This window comes from Lissotriton helveticus, chromosome 12 (genome assembly GCF_964261635.1).
Source record: "Lissotriton helveticus chromosome 12, aLisHel1.1, whole genome shotgun sequence".
NCBI classification, from domain to species: Eukaryota; Metazoa; Chordata; class Amphibia; order Caudata; family Salamandridae; genus Lissotriton; species Lissotriton helveticus.
Genome location: NC_136073.1, coordinates 847,662,972 through 847,688,838, shown reverse-complemented (window position 1 = coordinate 847,688,838; position 25,867 = coordinate 847,662,972). Strand labels below are relative to the sequence as shown.

Below are 25,867 nucleotides of genomic sequence, written 5' to 3'. Positions count from 1 at the left end.
GGCACTGATATAGGGATTATGTGATTCTCCATTGTCTATAAAGTGAGTGACGTACGGACTGCGTGAAACTCTACTTAAGTCTATGAGAGCATTGACATCGGGAGTACTTGACTCTCGATTGCGTATAAGGCAAGTGACGTACAGACTGTGAAACTCTATTGAAGTCTATGAGATATGTGACATAGGGATTCACTTACCCTATTGATGTGTTTAAGACCAGCGGCATATACATTCTGTGAAACTCCATCTGAAAGTGCATTAGACAAGCAACAGTAAGCGAAACTCTGTTGAAGTGTATGAAACCGATGTACGGATCATGTGAAACTCTGCAGACGTCTACAAACCCAGCAAAATAGGGATTGTGTGATTCTTTATTGAAGCGAATGGGTCCAGCGAAATGTGGATTTAAATTAAAACCCCATGAAACTGCTTGAGACCAGCAGCTTAGGGATTTCATCAAACTCCATTAAAGTGTTTCAGACAAGTGGGGAGTTGATTACGTGAAGCTCTACTGAAGTCTATGAGACCAGAGACATACAGATTAAGGTAGACTCCATTGTATCATTTGAGACCAGCGAGTTATCGATTCCGTGAAACTCCATTAAAGTGTTTGAGACCAATGGGGTGGTGATTACTGGACCTCGTTTGAAGTGGGTAGAAGTGCTGTCTTTCAGTAACACTAATTGGTTCCACAATACAGAAATTATGGAAACTGCTTTACATTACACGTGTGATGGAAACTGCTTTAAATTGCATGTGTGAAAGAACACGAGGATAAAAGAGTTTATTGAAGTGGATGTGAGAAATGATTTGTGGATTAAATGAGATTTCACTTAAGTGGTTGCGAAGAGTGATGGGAGTGAGCGGGATTTCACTTAAGTGTATGTGAGCAGCGAGGTGCCTTGTAAGTAAGGTTTCACTAGAGCGGGTTGGAACAGTGATGTGTGGATTAAGTCTGGCTAACAGTGGATGTGGTTAGTAATTTAGGGATAAAAGGTTTCACTAAAGTAAGAGGGAGCAGCGGTGTGGGTCCCAGTGACGCTCAGTTTTGAGAGAAGTGATAATGAGGGGGTTCCAAGATGAAGTGTAGGGATCCTGAAACAAATGACTGCAAACAAGCACTGGTGTGTGAAGCGTGTCGTATACTCAGTTTTCTCCCCACACACACATATACAGACGTAGATAAAGACGGCCACGTCTACACAGACAAGAACATGATTATACTCAATCTCTTCTGCACACACAGATACACAGAAAGTAACATAATCACTGTTTGTCATCACATACACGTTCATAGTAGCAAAAAATAAAGTATGCCCCGCCCACCAAAACTACAGGTGGTAATGTGCACCCACACAGAAGTATTGGTGGTCACGACACACAGACTACTGGGCTGCACGCACACACAGGTGGTTACGCGGAAAAGCAGTACACAAAGACATAGACCACAGACTGGGACGTGTTATTGTGAACAAACATGGTGCAACAGGGGTATACGCACTCAGTACACAAAATCTGCCCCACACAACTACAAATAATTTGTCCCACACACAACTACACACAACCGGTCCCACACACAACTACACACAATCTGCCCCACACACAAATCCCCACAATGTGCCATGCACACAACTCCACGCAACTTTCCCCTGCACACAACTACACACAATCTGACCCAGCACAACTCCACACAACCTGTCCCACAAACAACTACACACAATCTGCCCCACGCACAACTACACACAATCTTCCCCACGCACAACTACACACAACCTTCCCCACACACACAACTACACATAGTATTCTGTCCTGCACCCAAATAAACACAATCTGCCCCATACACAACTACACACAATCTGCCCAAAACACAACTTCACACAGTCTGTCCTACGCACAATCTGCCCCTAAACACACCTACACACAACCTGCCCCACACATGACTTAACCTAATCTGCTCAACACACAACTAAACACAACCTGTCCCACACACAACTGCACACAATCTGTCCCACAACTAACTACACACACACATTCTGTCCTATACACAACTATCTGCTCCACACCCAACTACACACTATCTGCCTCACACACACAATCTGTCCCACACACAACTTAACACACAGGGTGTCCTACACACTATCTGCCCCACACACAACTACACACAATTTGCCCCCCCACACAATCTGGTGTATCAGCCCCACACTGCACTACACACAATCTGTCCCAGACACCACCAGGCCGCTGCCCTCGCACCCCCTCCCCCACCCCCATTAGCGCCCCACTTGCTTCTAACAAGGCCCAGGCGCCCCCATACCTCACGGCCCAGGTTGTTAGGGTGGATTTATCAGCCGTGCCTGAGGTTAACCGAGCCTGTTTTCTCCCGGCCCCTAGAGGGTTCAGGGCTCCGCTACCTGGGATATTGTTTTCTCGGGGCCTCTGATGGGCTGGGGGTTAATGCTGTTAGCGCAGGCCTCCACGCCAGGATGCTGCGCGCTAAAAGCATTACTGAGGCCGTGTCGGCCAGGTAATCAGGTTAGGAGCGTGCAGGGGCGGGGAGTGCTGCACGCACCCCTGGTGTCACTCCAGGACGCGCCTGGGTGGGCTTGGCACTATAAAGCTTACTGGGGTGTGAACGGAACCTCTGTTATCACAGCGCTGACCTTGTGATACAACCTCAACTGTGACAAAGCGTCATACATCAATAAGACAACCTAAACAGTGACTAAAAAACTCAAAATGAATGTGGAGTAATGAGGCTACTGTCTCGGTATCCAAAAACTCACCACTGTCAGAAGGAATCTGACAGACGAAAACAAGACACAGACGGGACCTCTGTTACACAACTGCTTGGGTCTGTCCCGTGCCCTGGCCTCCCTTTCCACCAATGAAGCTGCAGCCACTATACTGCACAGCTGGGAATGGCAGGGTTTAGCCCCGCCTCCTTCCAACCAATAAATTCCAGACATGGTCGGCGCATGCGCATCAAACTTATACTGAAGGTGCAGCACGATTGGCCAACTACAACTTCCAACCTACCAGGGCTTGGACACCAAGGCTTGCCAAAATGGTCCACAAGCAGCCATAACTAGCCATAAGGAGGCGGGTGTTGATGACTTATCATCCATCACCTTCCCTACCAGGAATAGTTTTTGGAGCTTTGTGAGGGAAGTTATGGCCCAAACATCTACTTAGCAAATGCGCACCAAGTAGACCTAGTGTCCAGAAGAGGGTAAGTTCTGAGGGCCGCTGTCAAACTACAATGAAAGACGGCAATTTCGAAATAAAATAAAAAATGGTTGTATTAGAGCTATTTAATTGAATTTTTAAATGCGTGGTGCAGCAAGTGCAAATCACATAGGATGGAGGACGCTTGAAGCATGAACTTGTCGCGAGCGAAGTCCTTGTGTGTCCCACGTCACTGACCCTGTCTGGGCTCTCTGCCTCCATTTTATTTTGTCGTCCCCCCCCCCCATGACTTCATTTCCTCCAGATATTGGACTTGCCGCACAAACCGTCCACTGTGAGGAGATGCACAGCCCAGTTCATAAACTGTGCTAGCTGGAGGCTATTTTTATACCTCCTGGTTTTAAAATTAGGTATTTGAGGGAGCAATCAACCAAGTTCTGCATCACAGCCTGGGCCTTAGACTCAGGGGACCCCTCCAGACCCGGCGGGAGAGCCAGAGAAGTGAGGGTGCAGCTCCATAAGGGAAGGAGTGGGATTCAGGTCAATTTTCAGACAGACAGACAAACACCCACACACTCTCAAATTCAGAAACACCAGTGTTCATTCCTCTTCCAGGTGCACACGCACAATGAAGGACACGTCACATGGGGCGTGCAACTCATGTGTAAACATGTCGGTTTCGAGTCGACATGTGACAATTGTAACTGTTGCTTTCAACAGCTGGCACACGTCACTGCATTTGGGCCAGTGATTTTTGCTGCTGGCCTTTTTTTGTGTGTGTGTGGTATGCTGAGGACAAGTTTCAATAAGAGTTTAAGGGGTGGTGGAACACATCGTAGGCCTTCTTTAGAGTCATTTAGTCAACTTATGGATATTTTATGTGCGTGTGTGTGGCGTGCTGAGGGGATGTTTAGAGGGTAGCTGAATATATCTTAGGCCTGTTTGGAGTCGTTTGTTCCATTCCTGGAGATCTGGGATGGTATGGATCAATTTTCAGAGATATAAGGCTACACGAATCCCTTACAGATATCTGCAGCTGTTAGAACTACTCGAGCGAGTATTACATCTAATTTGGTTGGGAGTTTATCCATAACCTAGAGATGTAAGTCAGTTATGAACCTTCCAGTGAGATTTTGGAGAAGCTGTGTCAATTAAATGTAAGGTGGGGATTAACCCCTTCGACGCGCGTGACAAGGTCAGCTCGTCACGGGCGTTACCTGCGCTGCGCGTGTGACGAGATGACCTTGTCACGTAACGAGGGTTTTTGCGAATCGCAGCGCGCAGCGGGAAAACCCGCTAGCGCGTATGCGGTTAATGTATCATTTATAATTATTTGTGGGTATAGGGATCCCATTTAAAAACTAGTTGACTCACTCTTGCACAGACCTTAAAATATCTACACAGAGTTACGTCAACAACCAGTCGCTCATGACCAAGAAGAAACTTTATTGATTGGCAGGCATAGTTCACTACAGAACCCCAATTTGGAACTATCCATTAGCAAAGCCCAAGGCCGGACTGGGAACAAAAGCTGTCCCTGGCAATTGAGTTGGGTCTGCTGTGATGGAGGGGTGTTTTTGTTACAGGGGGCTGATATGGAAAAATAGGCCCCTGGTAACAAAAACGGCCCCTGGGGGTCCAAAACCTGCCCCCACCGTGATGGCCCACTGGGAAAACGCCTATGCCCGCTATGGCCAGTCCGGCCCTGTTAAAGCCCATAAACTGGTAGACAATGGGCTCTAAGTATGGCACCACCAGAACAAGCATTGGCTTGGCCAATGCTTTTTTTTTATTCTATCTAAATGCATTTTGGAATGGTTAAAAGATTTTAAGATGGCCACCAGTAGGGGCATGGCATGCAGCCCTTAATGTGTGAGGGGGCCCTAGGAGGCTGGGGCAACCAACCTTAAGGCAGGAGGAGGAGGAGCATTAAGGTAACATAGAGATGAAGAGTGAGGAGGGACAACACCAGGGAGCGAGAGAGAGAGGGAGAAAATAGTCCCTCATATGCATTGCAATCCAATGTCTGTGATGAGCAGTGGATGGACACATCATCCAATCAACTCCTGTGAGACTGAAATGACTCACACAAGGATAGTGGAGAAAGATATCGAATCAGGAACAGGAAAGTGAGATTGACAACAAAGCCACCCACTCCTGAGCAAAGGGCTGAATCAAGGCCCACTGTCACTATACATCCAATGGCCTTCAAACAAACAGCTAAAGCTGTCTGAGGCTGAGACCTGAAAATCACTGACAGTCAAAACAAGACACGCTTCAGTTGTGTTTGCAGTCTAAATTCTCTTCAGAAAAGTCCAGTTGAAATTATAAGGAAAATTAATTAGACTAAAGTACGGATAGCTCATGCCTAGCCCCATTTTAAGGAGCGTTTGTTCCTGGTGCTTTGTGGGTACCTGTTTCAGCTTGATCTTGGAGGCCTCAACTATCATTACACGGAGGCTGAAGGTACACCAAGGCCAATGGGAACGGGTGGCTGTCTGCAGCCCAATTGTATCTTACTAGCCAACCAGAGGGCAGCGTCCCGTATTCCTTAGTGCGCATGAGCAGTGCTCCTCATGCACTAAGGCGCTATCTACCCGTTCGGTCTAAGATCTAATGGCACCTGCTGGCAGTTCAGGGCACCAGCTACTGCAGGCACAGGAACTGCACAGGTGAGATTACCCACAATGCATAAGGAATTTTTTTTTTAAGTGAGAGAACAACCATCTGTGTTTTTTACTGAATTGCCTTGCACTGATATAAAGACCCCTGTTAAAGACAGCCATGATGGATCAGTCTAGCAAATTTCTTACTCCAATTGATGCAAGTGTAAAAAATATCACGGTTCCTCAGTGGGACTTTACGACCAATCACTACAAGGCTTTCAGAGACATTATCCAGAAAGGAGTTTTCGAACTGGACTGAGCGCCTTTTAAAGGCTCTGGGAACTGATTTTGTTTGCATACAAGACCATCAAACTGTGCAGGGAGAAGAAGTGTAGGGGTTTGTAGGCAAGCCTACTCACCGTAATCCCTCCACGCAGCCCAGGATTTCAATTTTGGAAAAGAAAGATCTCAGAGGAAACTGCACTGCTGCTAAGTAGGCCAGTGCAAAATGTCGGTTATTGAAGTGTAACCCTGTGCAAATCCCAGCTTTTGGGTTTGGTGCATTTCATGTATTCTTTGTTTTCTCCGGTTTATTATTTCTCACAATATTTTCACCGCTGACAGACTGGTTCAAGTAGAAAATGTCTCACAAGATCTGTAAAATAACACTGTGTAGCAGCAGCATGGTTTGTGCAAGCAATGTTCTGCGTGCTACTTTCAAATTTTTAAGAAAAATATATTAGCCAGGTCTCTGAAATGACTTTTGTTCATGAGGGTACACCTCGTGCACACTTTTCATATCCAAATATAGTTTCCATAACACCTATCATTTTGGTGAAAATCGGAGCAGGGTGCCTACGTTTGGCCCAGACTGGCCAGATCCAGCCCATATTTTCAAGCTATCCGCTAGAAAGATTTACCTACAGTTAGTATAAATGAAACTCATGTACCTTGTGAAGGAATATGAATATATGGAATGGATCCAGTCACCCAACATGTCCGAAACCCCTTATCTGGATGACTTTTCCCGGACAACCATGCATACGTTTTGCCTGATGAACCTGCATGCGTATACAGGACGGTTCCCAATCTTTGCACACAAGAAGAACTGACACACAGAATTTGCACCACCCCACTCGAAGGTTTACAACTTCACCTCCTCCGCTGCTGAGGAACCACCAATACCCAGGCAAGGTGGTATTTACAAAGCATGCATTCATTTTATTAGCGCACAGGAATATCGCGAGCACCGTTAAAGACAATAGAGTGACTCAGAGCCAGAAATGGCGGGTACAGACCTGCTGCGCCCACATTCCAATGTTTGTCTTTCTGTTTCTCCCTGTTTTTTTTTTTAGAACATTCTACAGTCAGTGGGTGGAAAGTTCTAACATCATTATAGCCATTAAGTCTCGGGCAGTAGCAGCTGTTTAAGTCCACTTCGTTATAGGCCCTCAGAGATGGCTTGAGCATGTAATTCAGGAAAAGCGCCTTTAAGAACAGATAGAGCCCTCGGCAGCAGGCTATAATCCTCTATTAAGCCACTTTATGCTGTGCACGTTACGCTTGATAGCCATTTTGAAGTAACATTTTGGTTGCAGTTTTTCAAACAACGCATTTGTAACATATGGCTTCCTAAACGTTGCAAGTAGTAATGAGTAGCATTACTATACGACAGAGGTCACATTATTTGTCTTATGACCATTCTCACAAAAGAAGGGTCACACAGTAACAAAAGAAGTAACACATCTGTTCTCCTCTGTGCAATTAAAATGTACTGCCTTATTACGCTGGATAGGGGACCGAGTGAGGGTGCTGGATTATTCACGAATTTCCATTTACAGAATGTTTGAAATTGGTATTTGTGGTATTATCGGTGGATCTCGATTATCAAGCCTGACATCCCCTTGTCCGTTTGAAAATGTCATGCTTCTAAGCATCCAATGTTTTTACCGTGGGAAACAGTGCTTAATTTGAACCAGTGGTTTCCAGTGCTTGGCACCGTCACTTAATTGGCCACACTGGAACTTATGGCAGTCTGCCACATGGTGGCACTCTTTGTCTAATTAAGAGATAAGCACCATACCAATTATGTATTCATTCAATAAACATTAAAAGTGACTAATACCTGCTGAACACGCCATTCTTATAGCTTTGGGTGTCTGAAATTGTCGCATTTGTCACAGTTGTTGGATTGTGATGGTTACTAGCTGTGTCTGTACTGTCATTGGCAGCACTGTCAGGGGCAGTGTGGAGCAAGCTGCTGTGGCCTTCTGACGAAGGCCCTGGCACTTTTTTCCCCCCCACATATTAAGCATTAATTGGGAATATCCCGTTAACCGCAATACAAGAAATTGTCCCCGTCGTTTTAGACAAAGTATCTCCTACTCCCCTCCTCCATTGGACTTGCCTATGCCTTGAAGATTTGAAAGCTTTAAAAAAAACACATTTGCCACGAACTTCCATTTATACATCCGTTAGTCCTCATTTAAGCCTCCAGATGTAGTCCAGGTTTGTATGAAAATCCCAAAACTATCTTTAATACCAGCCGTAGTGTTCCTTATTTACTCAAAATCATTTTGTAACTCCTCAATCCAAATACCATTCTGGACCATCATTCTGCACCCAATTCAATATATAAGGGTGCCTTGATGATGTGCAATCTGTGTTTAATTGACCAATAAGACGAGGCGCTTGGGCATCTTAAAACCACGAGCCGTTTGGTGTCATAATCTGGTCTCAATACAGCAACATCCGTGTCAAGCTTCAACTTGTATTAGCCCCAAACAAAGTGAAGGAGGAAAAAATTGGACTAATCAATATGTTGAGGAACCTGGTAATGTAAATGTATGACAGAAAGAGGGTTCCTTCGCGATAAGTCATCAATAAGTTATACTTGGGAGGCCCAATAGATTGTGCCTGAGGGGCATGTTGTGACAAGCAAATAGGGATATGTATAGACAAAAATATCCAGAAACACAAAATATCCAGAAAACATCCATGTAGAACCAAAACGTGTATTGCAATAGTTGTAAAATATTGAAAAAGGACAAAATAACATCCCATTGAAAAAAATCATGGGAAGGCACATTAAGTAAGTCAAATCTACAACAGAAAAAACAAATGCAAAGCATGAAAATAACAAACAAATGTTAACTGTACAAACTTTAGTATTCGTACAGTAAATAGTGAATAGCTATAAAATCTCTAATGAGGCATTATAGGAGGTAGGGTGAGAGTCTAAATGGTTGATGTTTCAACCCTCAGAATAATTTAGGAAGGGTCATCATCAGGACACGGTCAAGGACATTTCATAGGGGCAACAACCACAGGAAATTGAAGCAAGAAATCAGACTCAAATGTATTGGTGGTAAAACTGAAAATGATTACAGAATGACAGGGGGACACATTTTCTTCCCTGGAGGCCTAAGAGATGCAGGAGCAGCAATGTACCATAACTGTCTGCGGGATTCAGTGGGGTCTACAGAAGTAAATTTTAGGGAGGTGAGAAGACATTGAGCCACATAAAAACAGATGGGGGTCAGCTTCAAGGGTCAACTGCAAAGAGTGTCTGTGTGTATATATGTATATATATCTACAGGTGTGTGTGTTTTTGTATCTATTTATGTGTGTCTGTTTAAACAAGTTTAAATAAGTTTAACCTGACTTTCTATGTATGTGTGAAAATCTCTCTCTCCCTCTCTATCTCTCTCTCTATATATATATATATATATATATATATATATATATAAATATAATTATTATTTTTTTGAGCGAGAGATATGTACATATAGATATTAACATAATATGCACATACACAAAAAGTCTGATATAAAAATGTAAGCAAACGTTTTAAGCTAGCATAAACTTCTTTGCAGTAAAATGTAGTTGGACAAATGAATGTGACGGCAAGGTCTAGCGTCTGTTCAATTTTTTTCTTGGGTCACCTTCAGGCACAATCTACAGCTGTGGTGGGGGAGCCAGGACAAATAAAAGTGGGGCACGTGCCTCATCTGGCGGACTTTAGAGACGCTAATGGCTGGAATCACACAATATCAAAGCATAGCATTGTACAGTATACATGTGGTTCATGGTGGCGTGTGATGCTCCCAGTCCACTTTGACCTCTGGTGAGACAAGTATCAGTTTGTGTTTGGAGGCTAGTGGGGTGGATTGGTGAACGAAGGGCAAACACCAATGACAGACGGATACAAACCAACAGCTGGACCCAGGCAGTCTCCAAAAATCTAAATGTACATATTATGCAGAACAATCACAGGCCAGGTCTGCACTAGGCCCAGATGAAATGTGCATTATACTGGCATTATTAACTTAATTTAGTTATTTCTCGTTGCTCTTGTTACACGAAATTCCCAAAATGACCATATTATACCACATTTACTGCGAATCTTGGTTAAAAAAAAAAATGTACCGCAATCGCATGGAAAAACACAAATGACAGACTTTGCAAGAGAAGCTGTTGCTTTATTTGGCACTTTTTTGTGCGTATCATGGCATTCAATGTGGTCGGATTTCCACTAAAATAGTACACCAGATGCCAGGTTTGCATTTTGAATGTTTACGTGTTATTTTGCCAATATTTTGCAAATTACACAAATTCCTCATACTCTAGTGCGCACTCCGCCCACCATAATGAAAGGTGACAAGGTTCCTAACACCTCTGGTTACAGTTCTATTATATCAATGTTTTGTGCTTTCTCTGAAACCAGTTAGAATTTGTGGTCTTTTATACACTGTGCATATCCACAAAATATAACTGAAGCAAATATGCACCATTAGAAGCCAGTAATCAGTTCCCACATGTAGTTGGAAACTTTGCAATAGAATTCATAAAACATCCAAAAACCCTAATACTTGGATCCAGTACAAGCCATTTATCCCTGTTCTCAACCGGAATTTCCACTGTGGGTAGTCGGCGGATTGGGAATTCATGACCTCCAAACACTTTGTCATAGAATGTGCAGAACTAACTCTCACTTCAACGTACCACCAAGTGAGGGGTACATCAATGGGAAGTACTTTCGCGCAGAGTATGGATTTTTTATATGTACGCCAATTTTGAGGCTGATTACATGTTCAACCCAGAAAATCTCTACAGAGAAGAGATGAAACTTTAGCTCAGGTATATTGATGATGTGTTGATAATATGGCATGGTAACAAGGAAAAGGCCTCTGAGTTTGCAGAATGGGTAAACACAAAGGACAGACATTTAAAATGTACATACACCATCAACAAGGATGAAGCAGTACTCCTGGATCCCGTCATCACAATGGACCAAGAAGGTATAAGAACGAGAGTCTGCAACAAAGCAACTGACAGGAACAGCCTTCTATTGTTTGAAAGCTTTCATTCGAAATCACTCCAACAGAACCGCCCCGTTGGACAGTGCATATGGGTCAGAAGAAACTGCTCCTCTCTGGAGACTTTTGAAAAACATACGAAGACACTAGAAGAAAAATTTATCACACGTCATTACCTGAGGAAACTGGTGAAAAGAGCAAGAAATAATAACAGAGAGGCCCTGTTGGATAATTACAAGAAACCTGAGAACGACAGTCCTCTGTGTCACCACATACACTTGCATTTCAAATAAAGTCCAGAATATAATACGCAAAAACTGGCATATCATAAATGGGGTATGAAACAATGGCCATAACCGCTTTTTGCTTTCAAAAGGAACACAAAAATTCAGGATGAATTGGTCCACGCAAAAACACCACCATTACAAACCCAAACAGTGCTGTGGGACAACCATCGGCCGGTGGGCCATTATCCATGTGGAAACCACGAAAGAGGTTGAGATCAAGACAGGAAGACCATGGATTCTGAAGTATGCGACCAACTGTAACAGTGAAAATGTTATACAACACATAACCTACCCATGTGGGCTTCTCTAAGTGGGAATGACCATTCGGAAAGTGAAGACATGAATTAACGAACATAGAAGCTCGATCAGGTACAAGAAGACCAATACGAAACTCACGCGCCACTACCTGGAAAAAGGCCACGAGGCGTGGATATGGAGTGGGTAGTTCTGGAGAAAATTACTACAACGTGTCAAGATATCCAGAAAAGACTTCTTACTCGTGAACAACGATGGGTGTACTGTTTAAAGACCTGGGAAACCGGACTGAAAAGACTGGCAGAGAGGAAATTTGTAATATGTTTGGCAGTGCCACAACGGCATCGCAAGCATAATACTGCGCCCCATTGCTGCAACAGCGCCGGAGAGCAGCAGTTTCCTAGCGGATGCAGTGGGCCTGCGGCGGTCTGACCGCCAAACTCAAAATAGGGCGGGCGGACTGCCGGCGCAGCAGTAGCTGCCGCGCCACTGGGGTTGGACCGCTATACTCAGAATCACCCCCTATCACATATCTAGTTATTGCAACAGCTGAAGGTACTAATATCTACTCACTGCAATAATGCTCTCATATGCGATTCTTCGGCTGCAAAATTTCCAGGTTAAAAAAAAATTCTGCATTTTCCACATATTCCAGCACCGGCTTTATATAGTTTGTGGATTTTAATTATTAACAACATGTTTCTGGCTAATGCGGATCAAAAGTTAGGAAAAACATGGTGCACAGAGTGGAACACACTGTGTCTGGCACCTTTTTCCCTCCTTCATACACTTTTAACTCTTACTGTATTCAGTCTTTAAATAGGTGACAACTTTGTCCTGTTGGTATTAACATCCCCAAGTGATGGACTGGGAGATGGGAGTTTACACTCCCATCCAACACATATCAAATATAATTTAAAAAATAATGTGGAAAGAGGGATTACTTATTTTCATGAAAATGCTGTATTTAAATATTCATGTACATTTCTACTTACGCCACAGGCATCACCCTCACAGCACCAGTTATTATAAGAGACGCTCGGCGTTTAAAAGAACTCTTCAGATGTTTCCCCCTGTTTTAAGGTCCCAATCTTAAATCCACAGATCTCTCCTGGTGAGCACATACATAATAAATATGAAATGTATAATTCCCTCCTTCAAGATTACTTCTGAATAGAAAAGTTTGCTTCTACATTACCAAAGTGATAACACAGACCAAACCAAACACAGAAAGCAACAGTTAGATCATGTATCTGGGATGTGCAAAATAAAAGAGGCACTTTTTTTTTTTTGCACGGGTTTGTTTTTGTGTAGAGTGCAACACTGTATATGTTTTATGTGACCTATTTTACCCGGGAAGGTAAGACGGATATTGTTACCAAAGTACCATGCCTCTGTTCCTGCTGCGGAAGGTAAAATCAATAACTGTTGCAGAAAACAAAAAAAAAATTGTAACCAGCTCTGCTGAAAGCATACAATTATCCCTAATAAAGCTATGCATTTTATAGCTTTTGGGAATTTTTTTTTGTTTGTGTGCGTTTAAAAAACAAAAGAATAACGCACAGATGCATAATACCTTTAACCTTTCCTAGCCGCATATTTAACGAACCTAGCCGCAAAGGAAGGCCTTCATTCATTGGTGCATAATATTAGTGGCATCCACACACACACACACACACACACACAGCAGAACGGTAGTTTAACAAGTGTCCACAACACTTTTGTCGAAGTGGCGAGTGCTGATTGAAGGCTTCGCACACACCTGGCCCGGGGTTACCTGCAGCAAGCCGTTCCCTGCTTTTGTTCCACAATAAAATGTAAAGTGCGCGCCGGATGCTCGGGAGCAGCCGGTGCCAGGCGGGAGCGCCGGGAGGCGGGGCGAGGGGGGCTGTCCGGGAAAAACAGGTCAAGTTCAAATGCAAATGCCACTTTCTCTGTTGACGTCTACGCGCCCGGTGGGCGGGGCCTGGTCCATGGGGAAAGCCTGCACAGACACGAGCACACGCACAGAGCGTGCACGCGCAGGCAGCCGGCTCAGCACGGTACCACGCAGAGACAGGCCTTCACACAAGCCCAGCCGCACACGCGCTGCCACAATCCATGCACGCCTCAAGCGTAATATACACAGACCTACACGTGCACACGCAAAGATGCTCATGTGTGTATGTGGCATAGGGCACACTCTGTCTTACACGCCTTCCATCACACTGTACTACACACACACACACAGCTGTCAACCATCCCTGACCCATGTGTGACTAGCTGCTCCAGTCCAGGTTTTTTTCTTTGCATTCTGGGACTTGCAGTCCAGGTTTTAAAATCAATCAACAAGACTAAAATTCTCAGAATATAAAGAAAACACTGGGACGGGGGCAGGTCCATAAGTATTCATAGGGTTCTGAAGGCACACCAACGTCACCGGCATCTCTAGAGGGGGGATCTGTGCCCCAGCTTTATTTGTTCTGGGTCCCGACCCCCATGGGCCCTACACCACCAGCACCACAGTTGTCCAAAGATTTCATTTTGCAAAGCAGTGTTGTTTGGTTAAAATTGTTAGAATTGAAGAGAGCGGCTGATAGACTCACACAAACACATTCTCACACACAGCACCACACAAACTAACACACACCCTCATATTGTACACAGAGGCCTACTAGGCAAACAGCCACACACTGTCACTCACACACCACATGCAGTCCATTATAGGCCCCTGCACGGATGTACACAAACAGAAACCAGCACATGCAGAATGTTAGATGCAGCAACACATAACATTAAAACACACACAAAACGTTCAATGCTGATACACAGATGTAGACTCACATTTAATACCCTTAAAGCTGAATGGACAAACAGCAGACAAGCAGACCAGACCTTCGATCTATGCCTCACTCGCCACATATCTATCTATCCATCCATCTAGTCCTAGAGTGCATAGCTCCAAAGAAAGATGGATATAGATTCAAACAGAACTTTCGATACCGACACACACTCAAATAGATATTAAGCCTGGGGGGGTACTCCACTCCGTTTGAAGAGTTTTTTGCACTCAGCGGTGCTCGCAAAGTTCTGAAAAACTCTGCTCCACGTAGCAGAGTTTTTTCCGCGCTCGCCAATGGTACGTTGGTGAGTGCAAGCGAGGAAAATCCGAATTATGACCACTAACCAGCGAGATTTCTCCATGCGGGCAGTCCCGGATGGTCGCTACCGCTCGCCGCACAAGTAAAACTTATACTGGAGTGGCAATAAGAAGCAATACCCTCCTGCACTGCGTGAGATGTCGTTCACGCTGATTTTACAGCGCAGGACAAACACCCGGCACTAAAAATCTTTGGGAACGACGCAAGGTAACCCACTCCACCGCTCGCGGATCTCCGAGTAGCTTGGCGGAGGGATGTATGACATTACAACGCATGCTTTTACCACACATGCCTTTACAACGCGGTATTTACAACGCATGCCTTTACAACGCATAGCGCTTTGGGGTGCTGGATAGTGAATAGTTTAATTTACTAATCCAACTCCAGTCCCCGTGGATAGTAGGGAAGGTGTTGGATAGTAAATTAAATCTATTCCCTATCCTAGAGCGCCCCCCAGCGCAATGCGTTGTAATGGTTTGCGTTGTAAATACCACGTTGTAAAGGCACTACGTTTTAAAAGTTGCGTTGTAAAGGTTGTACACCTTGGCGGAGTCTTTTATGTCACTTTTTGGAGTGCAACATAGCGGATCTCTGCAAACTCCACCCAGGCTTAATAGATAGATACACACATAAATGTAGACACACCCCCACGCACACTGCCCTTGAGATGCATGTACAGACAGATACAGACAGATGCTGTTGAGTCAGAATAAAATACGGCTTCAGTGTCACTAAAGACGACTACTTACAGACTGCAAAAGATACCAACATAAAACCTGCATAAACAAAGAAACAGAAAGACAGTAAAACACAGGTCTTAAATTCAGAAGATGCAACTGTCGCTGAAAGCAATGCAGACGAAACTAACTAGAACAGGGCCAGGCACTGCCTTCTGACAAATTGTTGTTTATGTTTTTAAAATGGGGACTAGTGCTTACAAACCACTCTTACTTTGCAGTCAGAGAAAGAAAAGTAAAGTGAATCAAGTGACAATCTTGCCAGTGTGCAGAGTGTGAAAGGAAAGGCTGTAGGATGTCATTTTTGTAACACAAAACCAAGAGTAAATACCTGTAAACTAACTGTATGCATTCAGCATTTAGGAAAGCAAAAACACAGCACACATTTGTTGGTACTTCTGAAGTGTGATGGAAACAAATATGTTAGTAGGATCAGAACAAATCAAGACACTTTACTTGGTGATGCACAAATGATAAATATTCAATGAAACCTGATTTCCACACATTATAGTTTGTGTGCAATATAGTTTTATCAGTAAACTGCATGTCTGTGCAAATTGAGTGGCCGTTTCAAAGGAAAATGTGCAGTTTGTAAATGGCAGTGTGCTAGCACACGATGCTTTAAGTATATCAAAAAACAGCCTGCCTCATGCACACTAAAGCAAGGTGGGTCACAAAAGTTTGTTGTTCTAAAAACTGGATTGCGGTTCTACAAAGTTTGGGAAACACTGAGCTAGCGGGTAAAAGGAAAGCGTTAATTCTGAATCACTGTCTCCAAAAGGAGGGGGCCCTCCCAAAGGAAAAGGAAAATTGAAACCTGGGCTTTTATGCTGTGGCCGCAGAAGAGGGGGGGTCAAGATGAGGAAGTTGTCTCACACTGCAAGAGGCTCGTCAGCGATCCTACTTTCGATGAGTTTCTCAGCTTGCGTACATTTATTTTTGTTGGGTGGGGGTTGGAATGGGAGCTCAAATATTTTTTGAATAAGCGTGGGTGGCTGAAACGTTGCCTGAAACGTTGCTGCTCTCCGCCTAACTCACGTTTAGATTTTTTTTTTACTCTTCAAGGAAAACTGGGTGTGTTTCACAGAGAGGGTTGGGCGAGCGGTGAGGTGGGCCGACAAAATCCAGGACACGAGGTTCTCTCCAATGGGGCCGCCATGTTGGCCAAGTTTTCAACTTAACCGATTGTTTGACTCGACTCCAGGGAGTTCAGAGTACACTTGGGAACGACGAAGAGGGCAATTTGTGGTAAAGTCATGTCAGGGAACACACTGACGCACTCACACACACAAACCCGCAAAATAAAACCCAAGCCATTGCTTTCTTTGGCCAACAAAGCGCTGGCACAGGGTGGTAATTAACAAGAGTGAGCGGGAGAAACATAGAGTCCTGGATATGGCTTGCAGTCGTCGGACCACAGTAGGCCTGGCAAGGAGACACACTGACGTGGTCCGGGCCCAGATTCAAGGGGCGGAGGGGAAAACCACACTTCATCCAACCTCGGGCTGCTCTATTAAAGATTCAAAACAAAAACAGATTCCGAAGAGCAAGGCAGGGCACCCGCCTGCCTTGTGCACCCTTCGAAAGAGTTAACCACGGGCAGTGCCAGTCTGGGAGGGGCATAGCCTCGCTCGGCCGAAAGAAAAGAATGCCAACCACACGGAAAACCGTCAACGCTGAGGCTGGGAAAGTGAAACACAAAGGGTTCTTTCATGTATTTTATCTTTCTTTTTTTCAGGTTTGTTCTCGACTTCCGCATGCAGCCCCTTTTCAAACCTCGGTGAATGTACCTGTTGACAGCACCAAAAGGTGTGCACATTCAGATTTAAACTAAAGAGCTACGAGGACAACTCGGGCAGCTTTCTATAAAACAAACAATATCTATCTATCTGTCTATCTATCTATCTATTCGTGCCCATAAACATCAATATTTTTTATTGACACAGTGATTGCAATTATGCACTCTGCACAAACAGTGCTTAGTGATAACTTGATCAATGTAAAGGAAAACTAAATATAATATATATAATATATCAAATACATATTAATGGGTATATATATTTTTTATGGAAATATGTATAATATATATTTTTATAAATATATATGTGTGTCTGTATATATATATATTTATACATATATATATATATATTTATATTTATCTTACTCCAGCACTTTTCAACTTTGTTTAGATTGAAAGATGGTGAGCACACAGGTATCCGATTTCAAAATTCTTTATTACAAACCCCTCACCCCCGACAGACGCGTTTCGCTTTGCAGCTTCGTATTTATCTTAATGTATGGTTAGCCAGATACACACGCATCAAGCTGTTAGCTGTTCATTTAATGTTCGCAGACAACAATCCTGTTTGGTGAAGACCGGCAAATTTATATATGAGTCTGGCTTCTGACTAGATAATGCATTTGAAAAAAATTATACTAACTGCAACACATGTAGAAAGAGTTAACACAAGTTTCTCAACATAATGACGTAGGCCTTACCCAGTGATTGTGTGTATATATACATATATATATATATATATATATATATATATATATATATATATATATATATATATATATATATATATTATCTCTCTCTCTCTCCAACGTTGCATGCTTTCTTTCAACTACATATATGTTTTATGATGACATGATAATGTGTTTTTATTGCACAAAATGCACTGGTATAAAAACTCATATTTCACAGGAACCAGTGCATCATATAAAACATCTTAAAGGCCTCTGTAAAGCTTTACTGAGGGTCCTTGTTTAATCAATATTCTCATCACGAAAGATAAAACCTGAGCATTCAAATTCCCCCGAGTGCGCGGTGATAGTTGCACCGTAGAGACAACAGCGTCAACATGTGCCCCTTCGACAAATAGAATATGACTTATTTTTACAAAGCAAACAGTGATTTGTTTTTTCAAATTCTGCATTCTTAATTACATACTTATTTTATCTTCTTTTTTTACAGCAAACACTATAATTCAGCTTTTTGTCTATTGGTTTCAATAAACATTTTTGTATTTAAAAAGAAATGCAAAACACGTATCCCTGGTGTTATAGAGTTATTGAAATTTACTAACCACTTGACCTTTGGCCTCTTAGTTTCTGTTGCCACCAGAACCTCTAGACTACACGGTGTAATACATATAGGCAGATGTGCACAGAGTAATATGCTGTTTTATTACCATTTTTGAGCGAGAGAGGAGCATTGTCACCCACTCAAGCCTTTGCATCTCATAAATACAAATATAATATGCACACATATATATATATATATATGTGTGTGTGTGTATATATATATATATATATATATATGTGTGTGTCTATAGATGTGAATAAATATGTGGGTGTGTGTATATGTGTACATATGTATATATAAGTGTGTGTTTGTGTACATATGTGTTTGTGTATATATATGTTTGTGTGTCTATAGATGTGTTTATATATGTGGGTGTAGGTCAATAAATGTGTTTACATATGTGGGTGTGTGTATATATGTATATATACGTGTGTGTTTGTGTACATATGTGTTTATGGATATGTTTGTGTGTATATATATATATATATATATGTCTATAGATGTGTGTATATATGTGGGTGTATGTCTATAAAATGTGTTTATATATGTGGGTGTGTGTGTGTATATGTATATATACGTGTGTTTGTACATACATATGTATGTGTGTGTATAGGTGTTTGTATATATGTGGGTATATGTCTATAAATGTGTTTATATATGTGGGGGTGTGTATATATGTATATATACGTGTGTTTGTGTACATATGTGTTTGTGTCTGTGTTGTGTATATATATATATATATATATCAAACCAAACAAAGTCGCTTTGGATTCCTGCCGCTTTCAGTGGAGGGCCTCGGACGGGATAGCGAGTCCCTGTATTTTCAGCCAAACACTCTCCTCCATGCAAGAAAGAAGTCCGGGCCACTTTAGAGTTGCAAAGCGTATTTTAATTCAGAAGGCTTTCTCTCGACGCGTTTCGCAGGTGAGACCTGCTTTTTCACGAGAATGAGTGTACTGCATTAATGCATGTTTGGCTGAATATATATATATATATACATATGTATGTATATATATATATATATATATATATATATATCTCCCCAGATCCGGAAAGAGAGGGGAGAGAGACGCATACTACATAGATATGAAAGAAGAATATTGGCCACTATTGTAGAAAAAAATAGATTCTACGTTCAAAAAAGACACCAAGATATAACAGTAAGCTCCAATTTAAATTAAACTTCTGTAAACACACACGTGTAAATAAAAAAAAACACCACCACACGAACAGAGGTTTAAAACACATCATTCTGCGGAATTCTATAGCTCTTAAGACCCGTGGCGAGGCGCCGAAGCGCGGCCCTCCGCCGCCCGCGAGCTGAATCCAACATTATGGGAACCATATGTGGAGCTCTCCGGGCACCGGCTTCAAACTCCAGGCCGCCCGGGCCCACCTGTCGCCCCCATCCCCTCCCCGAGGTCCGGCCACGGACCCACAGGAATCCCGCACACCTTTCTAGTTGGATTCGCAAGTTCAATGCTTGGCGCAGCCCCGGCACCTGTGTATTATTAGACACTCGGCGGACTCTGCGTGTGATCTCGGGCATTCACTGCAAACAAGGCAACATGTATGTGCCAAGTATGACATTCCGCGGCCTGTGTGTCCAACTACTGGACTCATGAGAAGGAAGTTGCCAGATTTTTAAAGCGCCAAGACCTCGGATACTTCGTGCTGCGCGCTGGCGCACACTTCGGACAGACGGGAAAGGGGTATACTTTTACATATGTTCCTTCTCGGATGGCTTCCTAGCCAGAACACCCGCCCCCCTTCTCCCCACGCCCAGGTACCTTCCTGCAAAATCACTTTCTAAAGACGCCTCCATAGACACTGTCCAACAGTTCCAGCGCCTTGAGTCCGAAGAGGACCCCGCAGTCGCTATGTTGTGTCTCAGTTGGAAGGGGCCGCCTCTTTGCCATTCGCCAGATAAAACACTGCACGCAGAGCCAGGCGCCTCCGCCCCTGAATCTCTCTCACAACAAAGTTTGCGCACCGGCCCGAACTTCGCAAAATGTAAAAGCAAAAATATCTGATTGGATAAATGTTCCTTTGGCCGACGCGCTGCCCTGGCAGCGACTGCGGCCTGGCCCGCCTCACTCCCTTGGCATCAACCCTGCCCGCGTATTTTACCTACACAGTTGGAGAGGGGTGTCCTATAACGCCGACATGGCGCTTTACTGCAACTTTAAGGCGCTTCTTTGACGCTATAAAACGTAACCAATAAAAAGCGCAGGTATAAAGAGGCCTTCTGTAGCGCCCCACCAGGATCTCGGCTGCCTCCGGGCCGAAGAGACTGCGCCAATGTTGTCCTGCAGAGCCGAACACATGCGTTCAACTGGCTTCTGAGCACTTCAAATTGTAAACTAGAGGCTACAGGGCGGGTAGCAAATAAAGCCATGTGCCCAGGAGCACACGGCTTTCTTCAAGCCTCAATTCATAATACAGTGTCTGAAATGGGGGCAGAGACCTCTCAGCCTTCCTTTACATCAGGAAACACGTAGGGAAATGTGGCGACGTGTATCCTATGGCGTCCCAATGCAGGCCTCAAATGGGCAGATTCCAGATTTCTGCCACCGCCAAGTTTGCCCCTCACCTGGCCACAGCCCACAACCCCTTCCCCAAGCCTGTTTAAATAAATAAAAAGAAATTGGGCTCTACCTGATCTGCATAATCCAATCCCAAAGAAAAGTAACCTTTAAATTCATCCCGTCTCCAAATATTGCAAATGGGCCAGGAAACATATAATAAAAATATATATATATATAAAAATGTGTATATATATATATATATATATATATATATATATATATATACATACACATATACATACACATACTTGAGCAGGCCCCTATCCCAGCCGACTCCCACCATGGGAGGGGGCGGCGAAATCGGGCATAGGCTTGTGATGCCCCCTGTACCCTGGCACTGCCACCTGTGTGTGGGGGGGCGAATACACCACCGCAGAGACCCGGGGCAGGTAGCGAGAGAGCGAAGGTGAAATGCAGACCACAACTATGAAAACTGTTCCACGTGGACACCGTGTGCCTGGGCTGCGGTGGGCAGTGTGCCCACAAATGAAGGATTAAAAAAAAGCCGGGAAAGGTGCCATTCAAAAAGCACAACGGTTTATCCAGAGAAACTCCCCGGGGGCAAATGCAGCGAGGCATTGTGGCGGTGCCAGTTTACCTGTGCTATGAGGAACAGGTACTGGAAGGGGGGGGGGACGGTAGAGTGAAATAAAAACACCCCTGACCTTCGCTCAGGCCTGTGCCAGGCCCGTCGGACTGCGAGGCGTGGGTGTTTGGGGGGGATTCAAGGGGGGAGGGCGGGCATGGTACGAAGGAAGGGTAGGGTGGCATAAACATAGGTGAAGACATGCACTATATTCTAAGAGCACGCACTGCCCCTGAAACGACACGTTCTCCCAACTCACAGTATGTGCACTTCCAGTGCCAACTCTGGACAGTGGTAGACAGGGGGAGGGGTGAGGGTTGTGTGGCAAGAAGCATTGCGTTATTTTTTAACAGGAAATCACACTTAGATCCAGTATATATATATATATATATATATATATATATATATATATATATATATATATATATTCATTCGAATCTTCTAGCCCTTTGGTTCCCTTTTGGCAGAAGTCACAGCACAGCAGCAGGTAAGTTTTCAAAAGTTCCTTTTTATTTTTTACACACCATGTGCAAAATAACGTGCAAATAGGACGGCCTACGCGTTTCGGCTACTGATAGCCTTCCACTGGACCAGGATATATATAGCGCTGTGGGCTAGCCTGGCGCTATACGAGACAAATGGGGAGGATTTTGAGCAGGGTGGGTGGTAACTAGCACATGGAATACTGAACACAACTTCTCTGAGCACTTCGCATCGCTTCCCACTAAAAAAATTAGACCCCGAGCAATGATAAAAGCAGTGGCAGGCGGAGACGGGGCGGCGTCATATAGTGAAGTGAGTGCGTTTCAGAGGCTCGTGGGGGCCTCGCACTTCATACATCTATTTTCTCAAAGCATCCCTTTTCCAAAAATATAATATCGGCCCAAACAAGCAAGTGCCGCGCGGTGCCAGCCTCTCTGCGGGATTCGGTGCCCATGGGCAGAGAGTTACTGTAGAGAGAGTGCGCGTAGAAACCCCAGCCGCCATTCAGGTAGTGGGCACAGTTTCAGCAAATAACCCGCTGTTTACCCTAAAAACCCGCACCTACACTCCTATGAAAGGGCAGGTGGCAGCGGTGCCAACTAACTGGCAAAATTCACTGCCAAGGGCACAGTGTGTGACCACAGAGCAACGCCTCAAAAATCGAAACTGTCGGCTCCACAAAACACCCCGAGGCCTGTTGAATGGCGGACGGAGGCGGGCACTGCCCAGGGCATTAGAGATAAGTAAACGGCGGAGGCTGGCAGTGCCCAGAGCGTTATACACTTCACAACGCATAGGAAAGGAATGCAGGCAACGAGGGCACCGCTCCTAAACAACAGTATTCTCAAATAAAAAGCCAAAAATAAAAGTGCAGCCGCGGTGCAAAGGGGCATGGCAGTATAATGGCCAATGGTCCGAGGGTGAGGACACATAAAACAGAACGCCCTAAATCTGGACTAAACTCCCCCAAAAGATATTTCTTCTGAAATAAAGTGATTAAAAAGTTCAGTTGGCACTGCCAGGCTCCCGAGCTACAGAGGAGGCCGCGAAGGGAGGGGTGACTAAGGCGGGCAGCGGCGCAAACATTATTTCAACATATACCTATAAAAGATGGCACAGACGGGCTAGACGGGCAGTGCCCGCGTACTGCGCTCCAAGTGCGCACGCACGTGTCCCAAATTGACTTGGCACTGCCAACCTGGACGGATCTGCCCTGCAGAACAAAAGTGATGGGTGAAACATGCGTGCCAGACAAGCACCCACATTTTGGAAGTATTACCCCTCAGCAGCACCCCATGTTTCCCCTGGCAGTGCCAATCGGTGTCCTCGTGAGGCAAGCGGTGCCATCAGGCAGACACACGTGGAGTCACAGTCTGCAAAGGTCGTGCCCACACCACGAGGGCACAGTGGAGTGTGCTGGCATGCTAAAGCCAGGGCGCGTTGGCAGTGCCAACCTAAAATATGCAGAATGCTGAGGAGGCGAGGGGCACGCCTTTCTAGACACAAAGCAAAGAGAACTTTGAGAGAAAGGGGTCCCCCTTGGCAGCACGAAAATCACAAAAGTGTCTCCTTCAAAGCCACGTGAAGGAGGGACATGCCAGGCTGGCGCATAAAACAGCAAAAAGCATTTTCTGAAAAGAATAGCTCCCACCCCCGCGCTAGACAGGCGATAAGGCGCACTGGCCGAGCCGACCTGTGGTTCCTGCGCAGCGCCCCGGCGCAGAGACGGTGCCATGTTATAAACACGTCTCTGCAGCACCCCGCACGGGTCAGAGGGCACAGACAGCAGCCAGTCGAGACTGGCAGTGCCAACCCTGATGGCTTCTGCAGAGCCCTCGTGCGGCCAGGCGCTTCCCTATCAGAACATGTATGTTCAAAGTGTTACCTAGCGCCTCACTGGCGCACACGTGCCTTCGCAGCGCTCAGGGACACAGAGAAACAGACACATACATAAATATTTATGTTACCACACCCCCCAGACGCACCACGCCGGCATATTCACCCCCCAGTGCGGGCACCGGAATAGGAATCCGGGCACTGCCAGGTGCTCCCTTATGCCAGCCCAGGGCAGACGGGTGCACCAGTCTGGCGCGTCATAAAACAGAAAGCAAGACTACTTTTTGACAATAATGCCAGCCTTTTAGAATAGCATCCGCCCCTTTCACGAAAGTACAGAAACACAAGAAAAGTTCCCTGCCACTGCCAACTTTTTGCCCCGTTATTTTATCCCAAAAGAGGAATTATTTACATCCACGTGAAAAAATTGATGAAATATCGCTCCCGTCTGTCTCTCTGCGCACTATACATTCAACCCACCCCGCCAACCGGGAGCTCCCAAAATGCCAGGACAGTGAGTGCCAACCCCTGCCCGAGGTAGGTGAAAAGCTGGATGCCAGGAAAACACACAGCGAAGTAAACATTTTTTTCAGAAGCGAAGCCCCTGCCATGCCAGAGAACCCCACTCAGTCCAAACACCCCCCCCCCCCCCCCCCAAATAGTGCCCTGGCACTGCCAACCTGCTGCTTCTGTACAGCCAAGGGCGGGGGAGGGGGAGGAAAGCCCGCCCTTTTCTCTGCTCCAAAAAGTACTAGCATGGTTCTGGAAAAAGCCCAAAGTGTAGAGTTTTTGGGGTGATGCCCGGCGGTGCCCCCGGGGTGTGCCAGGGAGCCTTACCTGGGTGAGGCAGAGGGGGGAGGAATACATCATGGTGCCCTGGAAGGGGAGCTGGCCAGGCTGGAAAGTTACTGAGTCATGTGGCGAAGGCAGCGGGGGCCCGAGCTCTGCCGCCCGGAGTCCGGATGGAGGGTCCCGGGTAAAGGGTGGCGCAGGGGCCGGATGCCCATCCAGGGAGGGGTCTCAGCGGATCTAGGTGCCCGGGCAGCGCGAAGGGTAGAGCGGGCCACCGGGGGGGACCTGCTCCATTTGGGAAATGGGCAGAGATAGAGAAGGAATGAAAAAAATGAAAAAAGGGAGGGAGCGGGGATGGGTGGGGAGGGCGCCCGGTGACGCGCGGGGGCCGGCCCGGCTGGGAGACGGCCCCTTTAAAGCGGCAGGGAGCCCCGGAGGGCCGGGGTCAGGGCAGGACACGGGGGGCAGCTCCTGCCGCAGGGGGAGGCGCACACTGACAGCGGGAGGTGGGGAGAGGGAGGGGCCAAGGAAGGGAGGGGCGGGGGAGAAGGATGTGGAGAGAGAGAGAGAGAGAGAGGCCCGGCGCCGAGGGAACCGGAGGGCGCAGGAAAGATGCGAGGAAAGGAAAGAAAGAAGGATGAAGGAAGCAGAGGGTTGAGGAGGGAAGAGGGGCAGGGTGAGGAGAACGAGGATGAGGAAGAGGAGAGATACGAGGCAGGAAAGACAGGGGCGGGGCGGGGCGGGGGGGGGGGGGGGGTCTGAAAGTGGACGGGGCCGGAGAAAAGGGCAGATTTGGGGGGTGAACGGGGTGTACGCAGCACACATTTAAGCAGTGACTTCACTGGTCCCATAACAAGCCAGGGCCACCCTCAACCCCCAGCTGGGCAGTAAGGTTGAGGGGCTGTGGGTCTCTAAAGCCCCAGGGCTCTGGTGTCACTGAACCTGCTGCACTACCAATAGCTGAG

At 45.5% G+C, this 25,867-nt stretch overlaps 1 protein-coding gene across 5 annotated transcripts in view; it reads right to left on the bottom strand.

The window, feature by feature from the left end:
• The window catches only part of NFIC (nuclear factor I C), a 322,708-nt gene extending 297,308 nt beyond the window's left edge, over positions 1-25,400 (bottom strand). For 3 of the 5 annotated variants that reach the window (XR_013603639.1, XM_078669817.1, XM_078669819.1), the window contains exon 1: positions 24,948-25,215. Coding sequence is in view for 4 of the 5 variants with exons in the window: in XM_078669817.1 (XP_078525943.1) it covers positions 24,948-24,980 (33 nt within the window). In the remaining variant the exon portion in view is untranslated. Of the gene's footprint in view, positions 1-24,947 lie in introns of all 5 variants that reach the window. The other 2 variants (XM_078669818.1, XM_078669820.1) reach the window with 1 other exon arrangement.
• Positions 25,401-25,867: the final 467 nt, after the last annotated feature.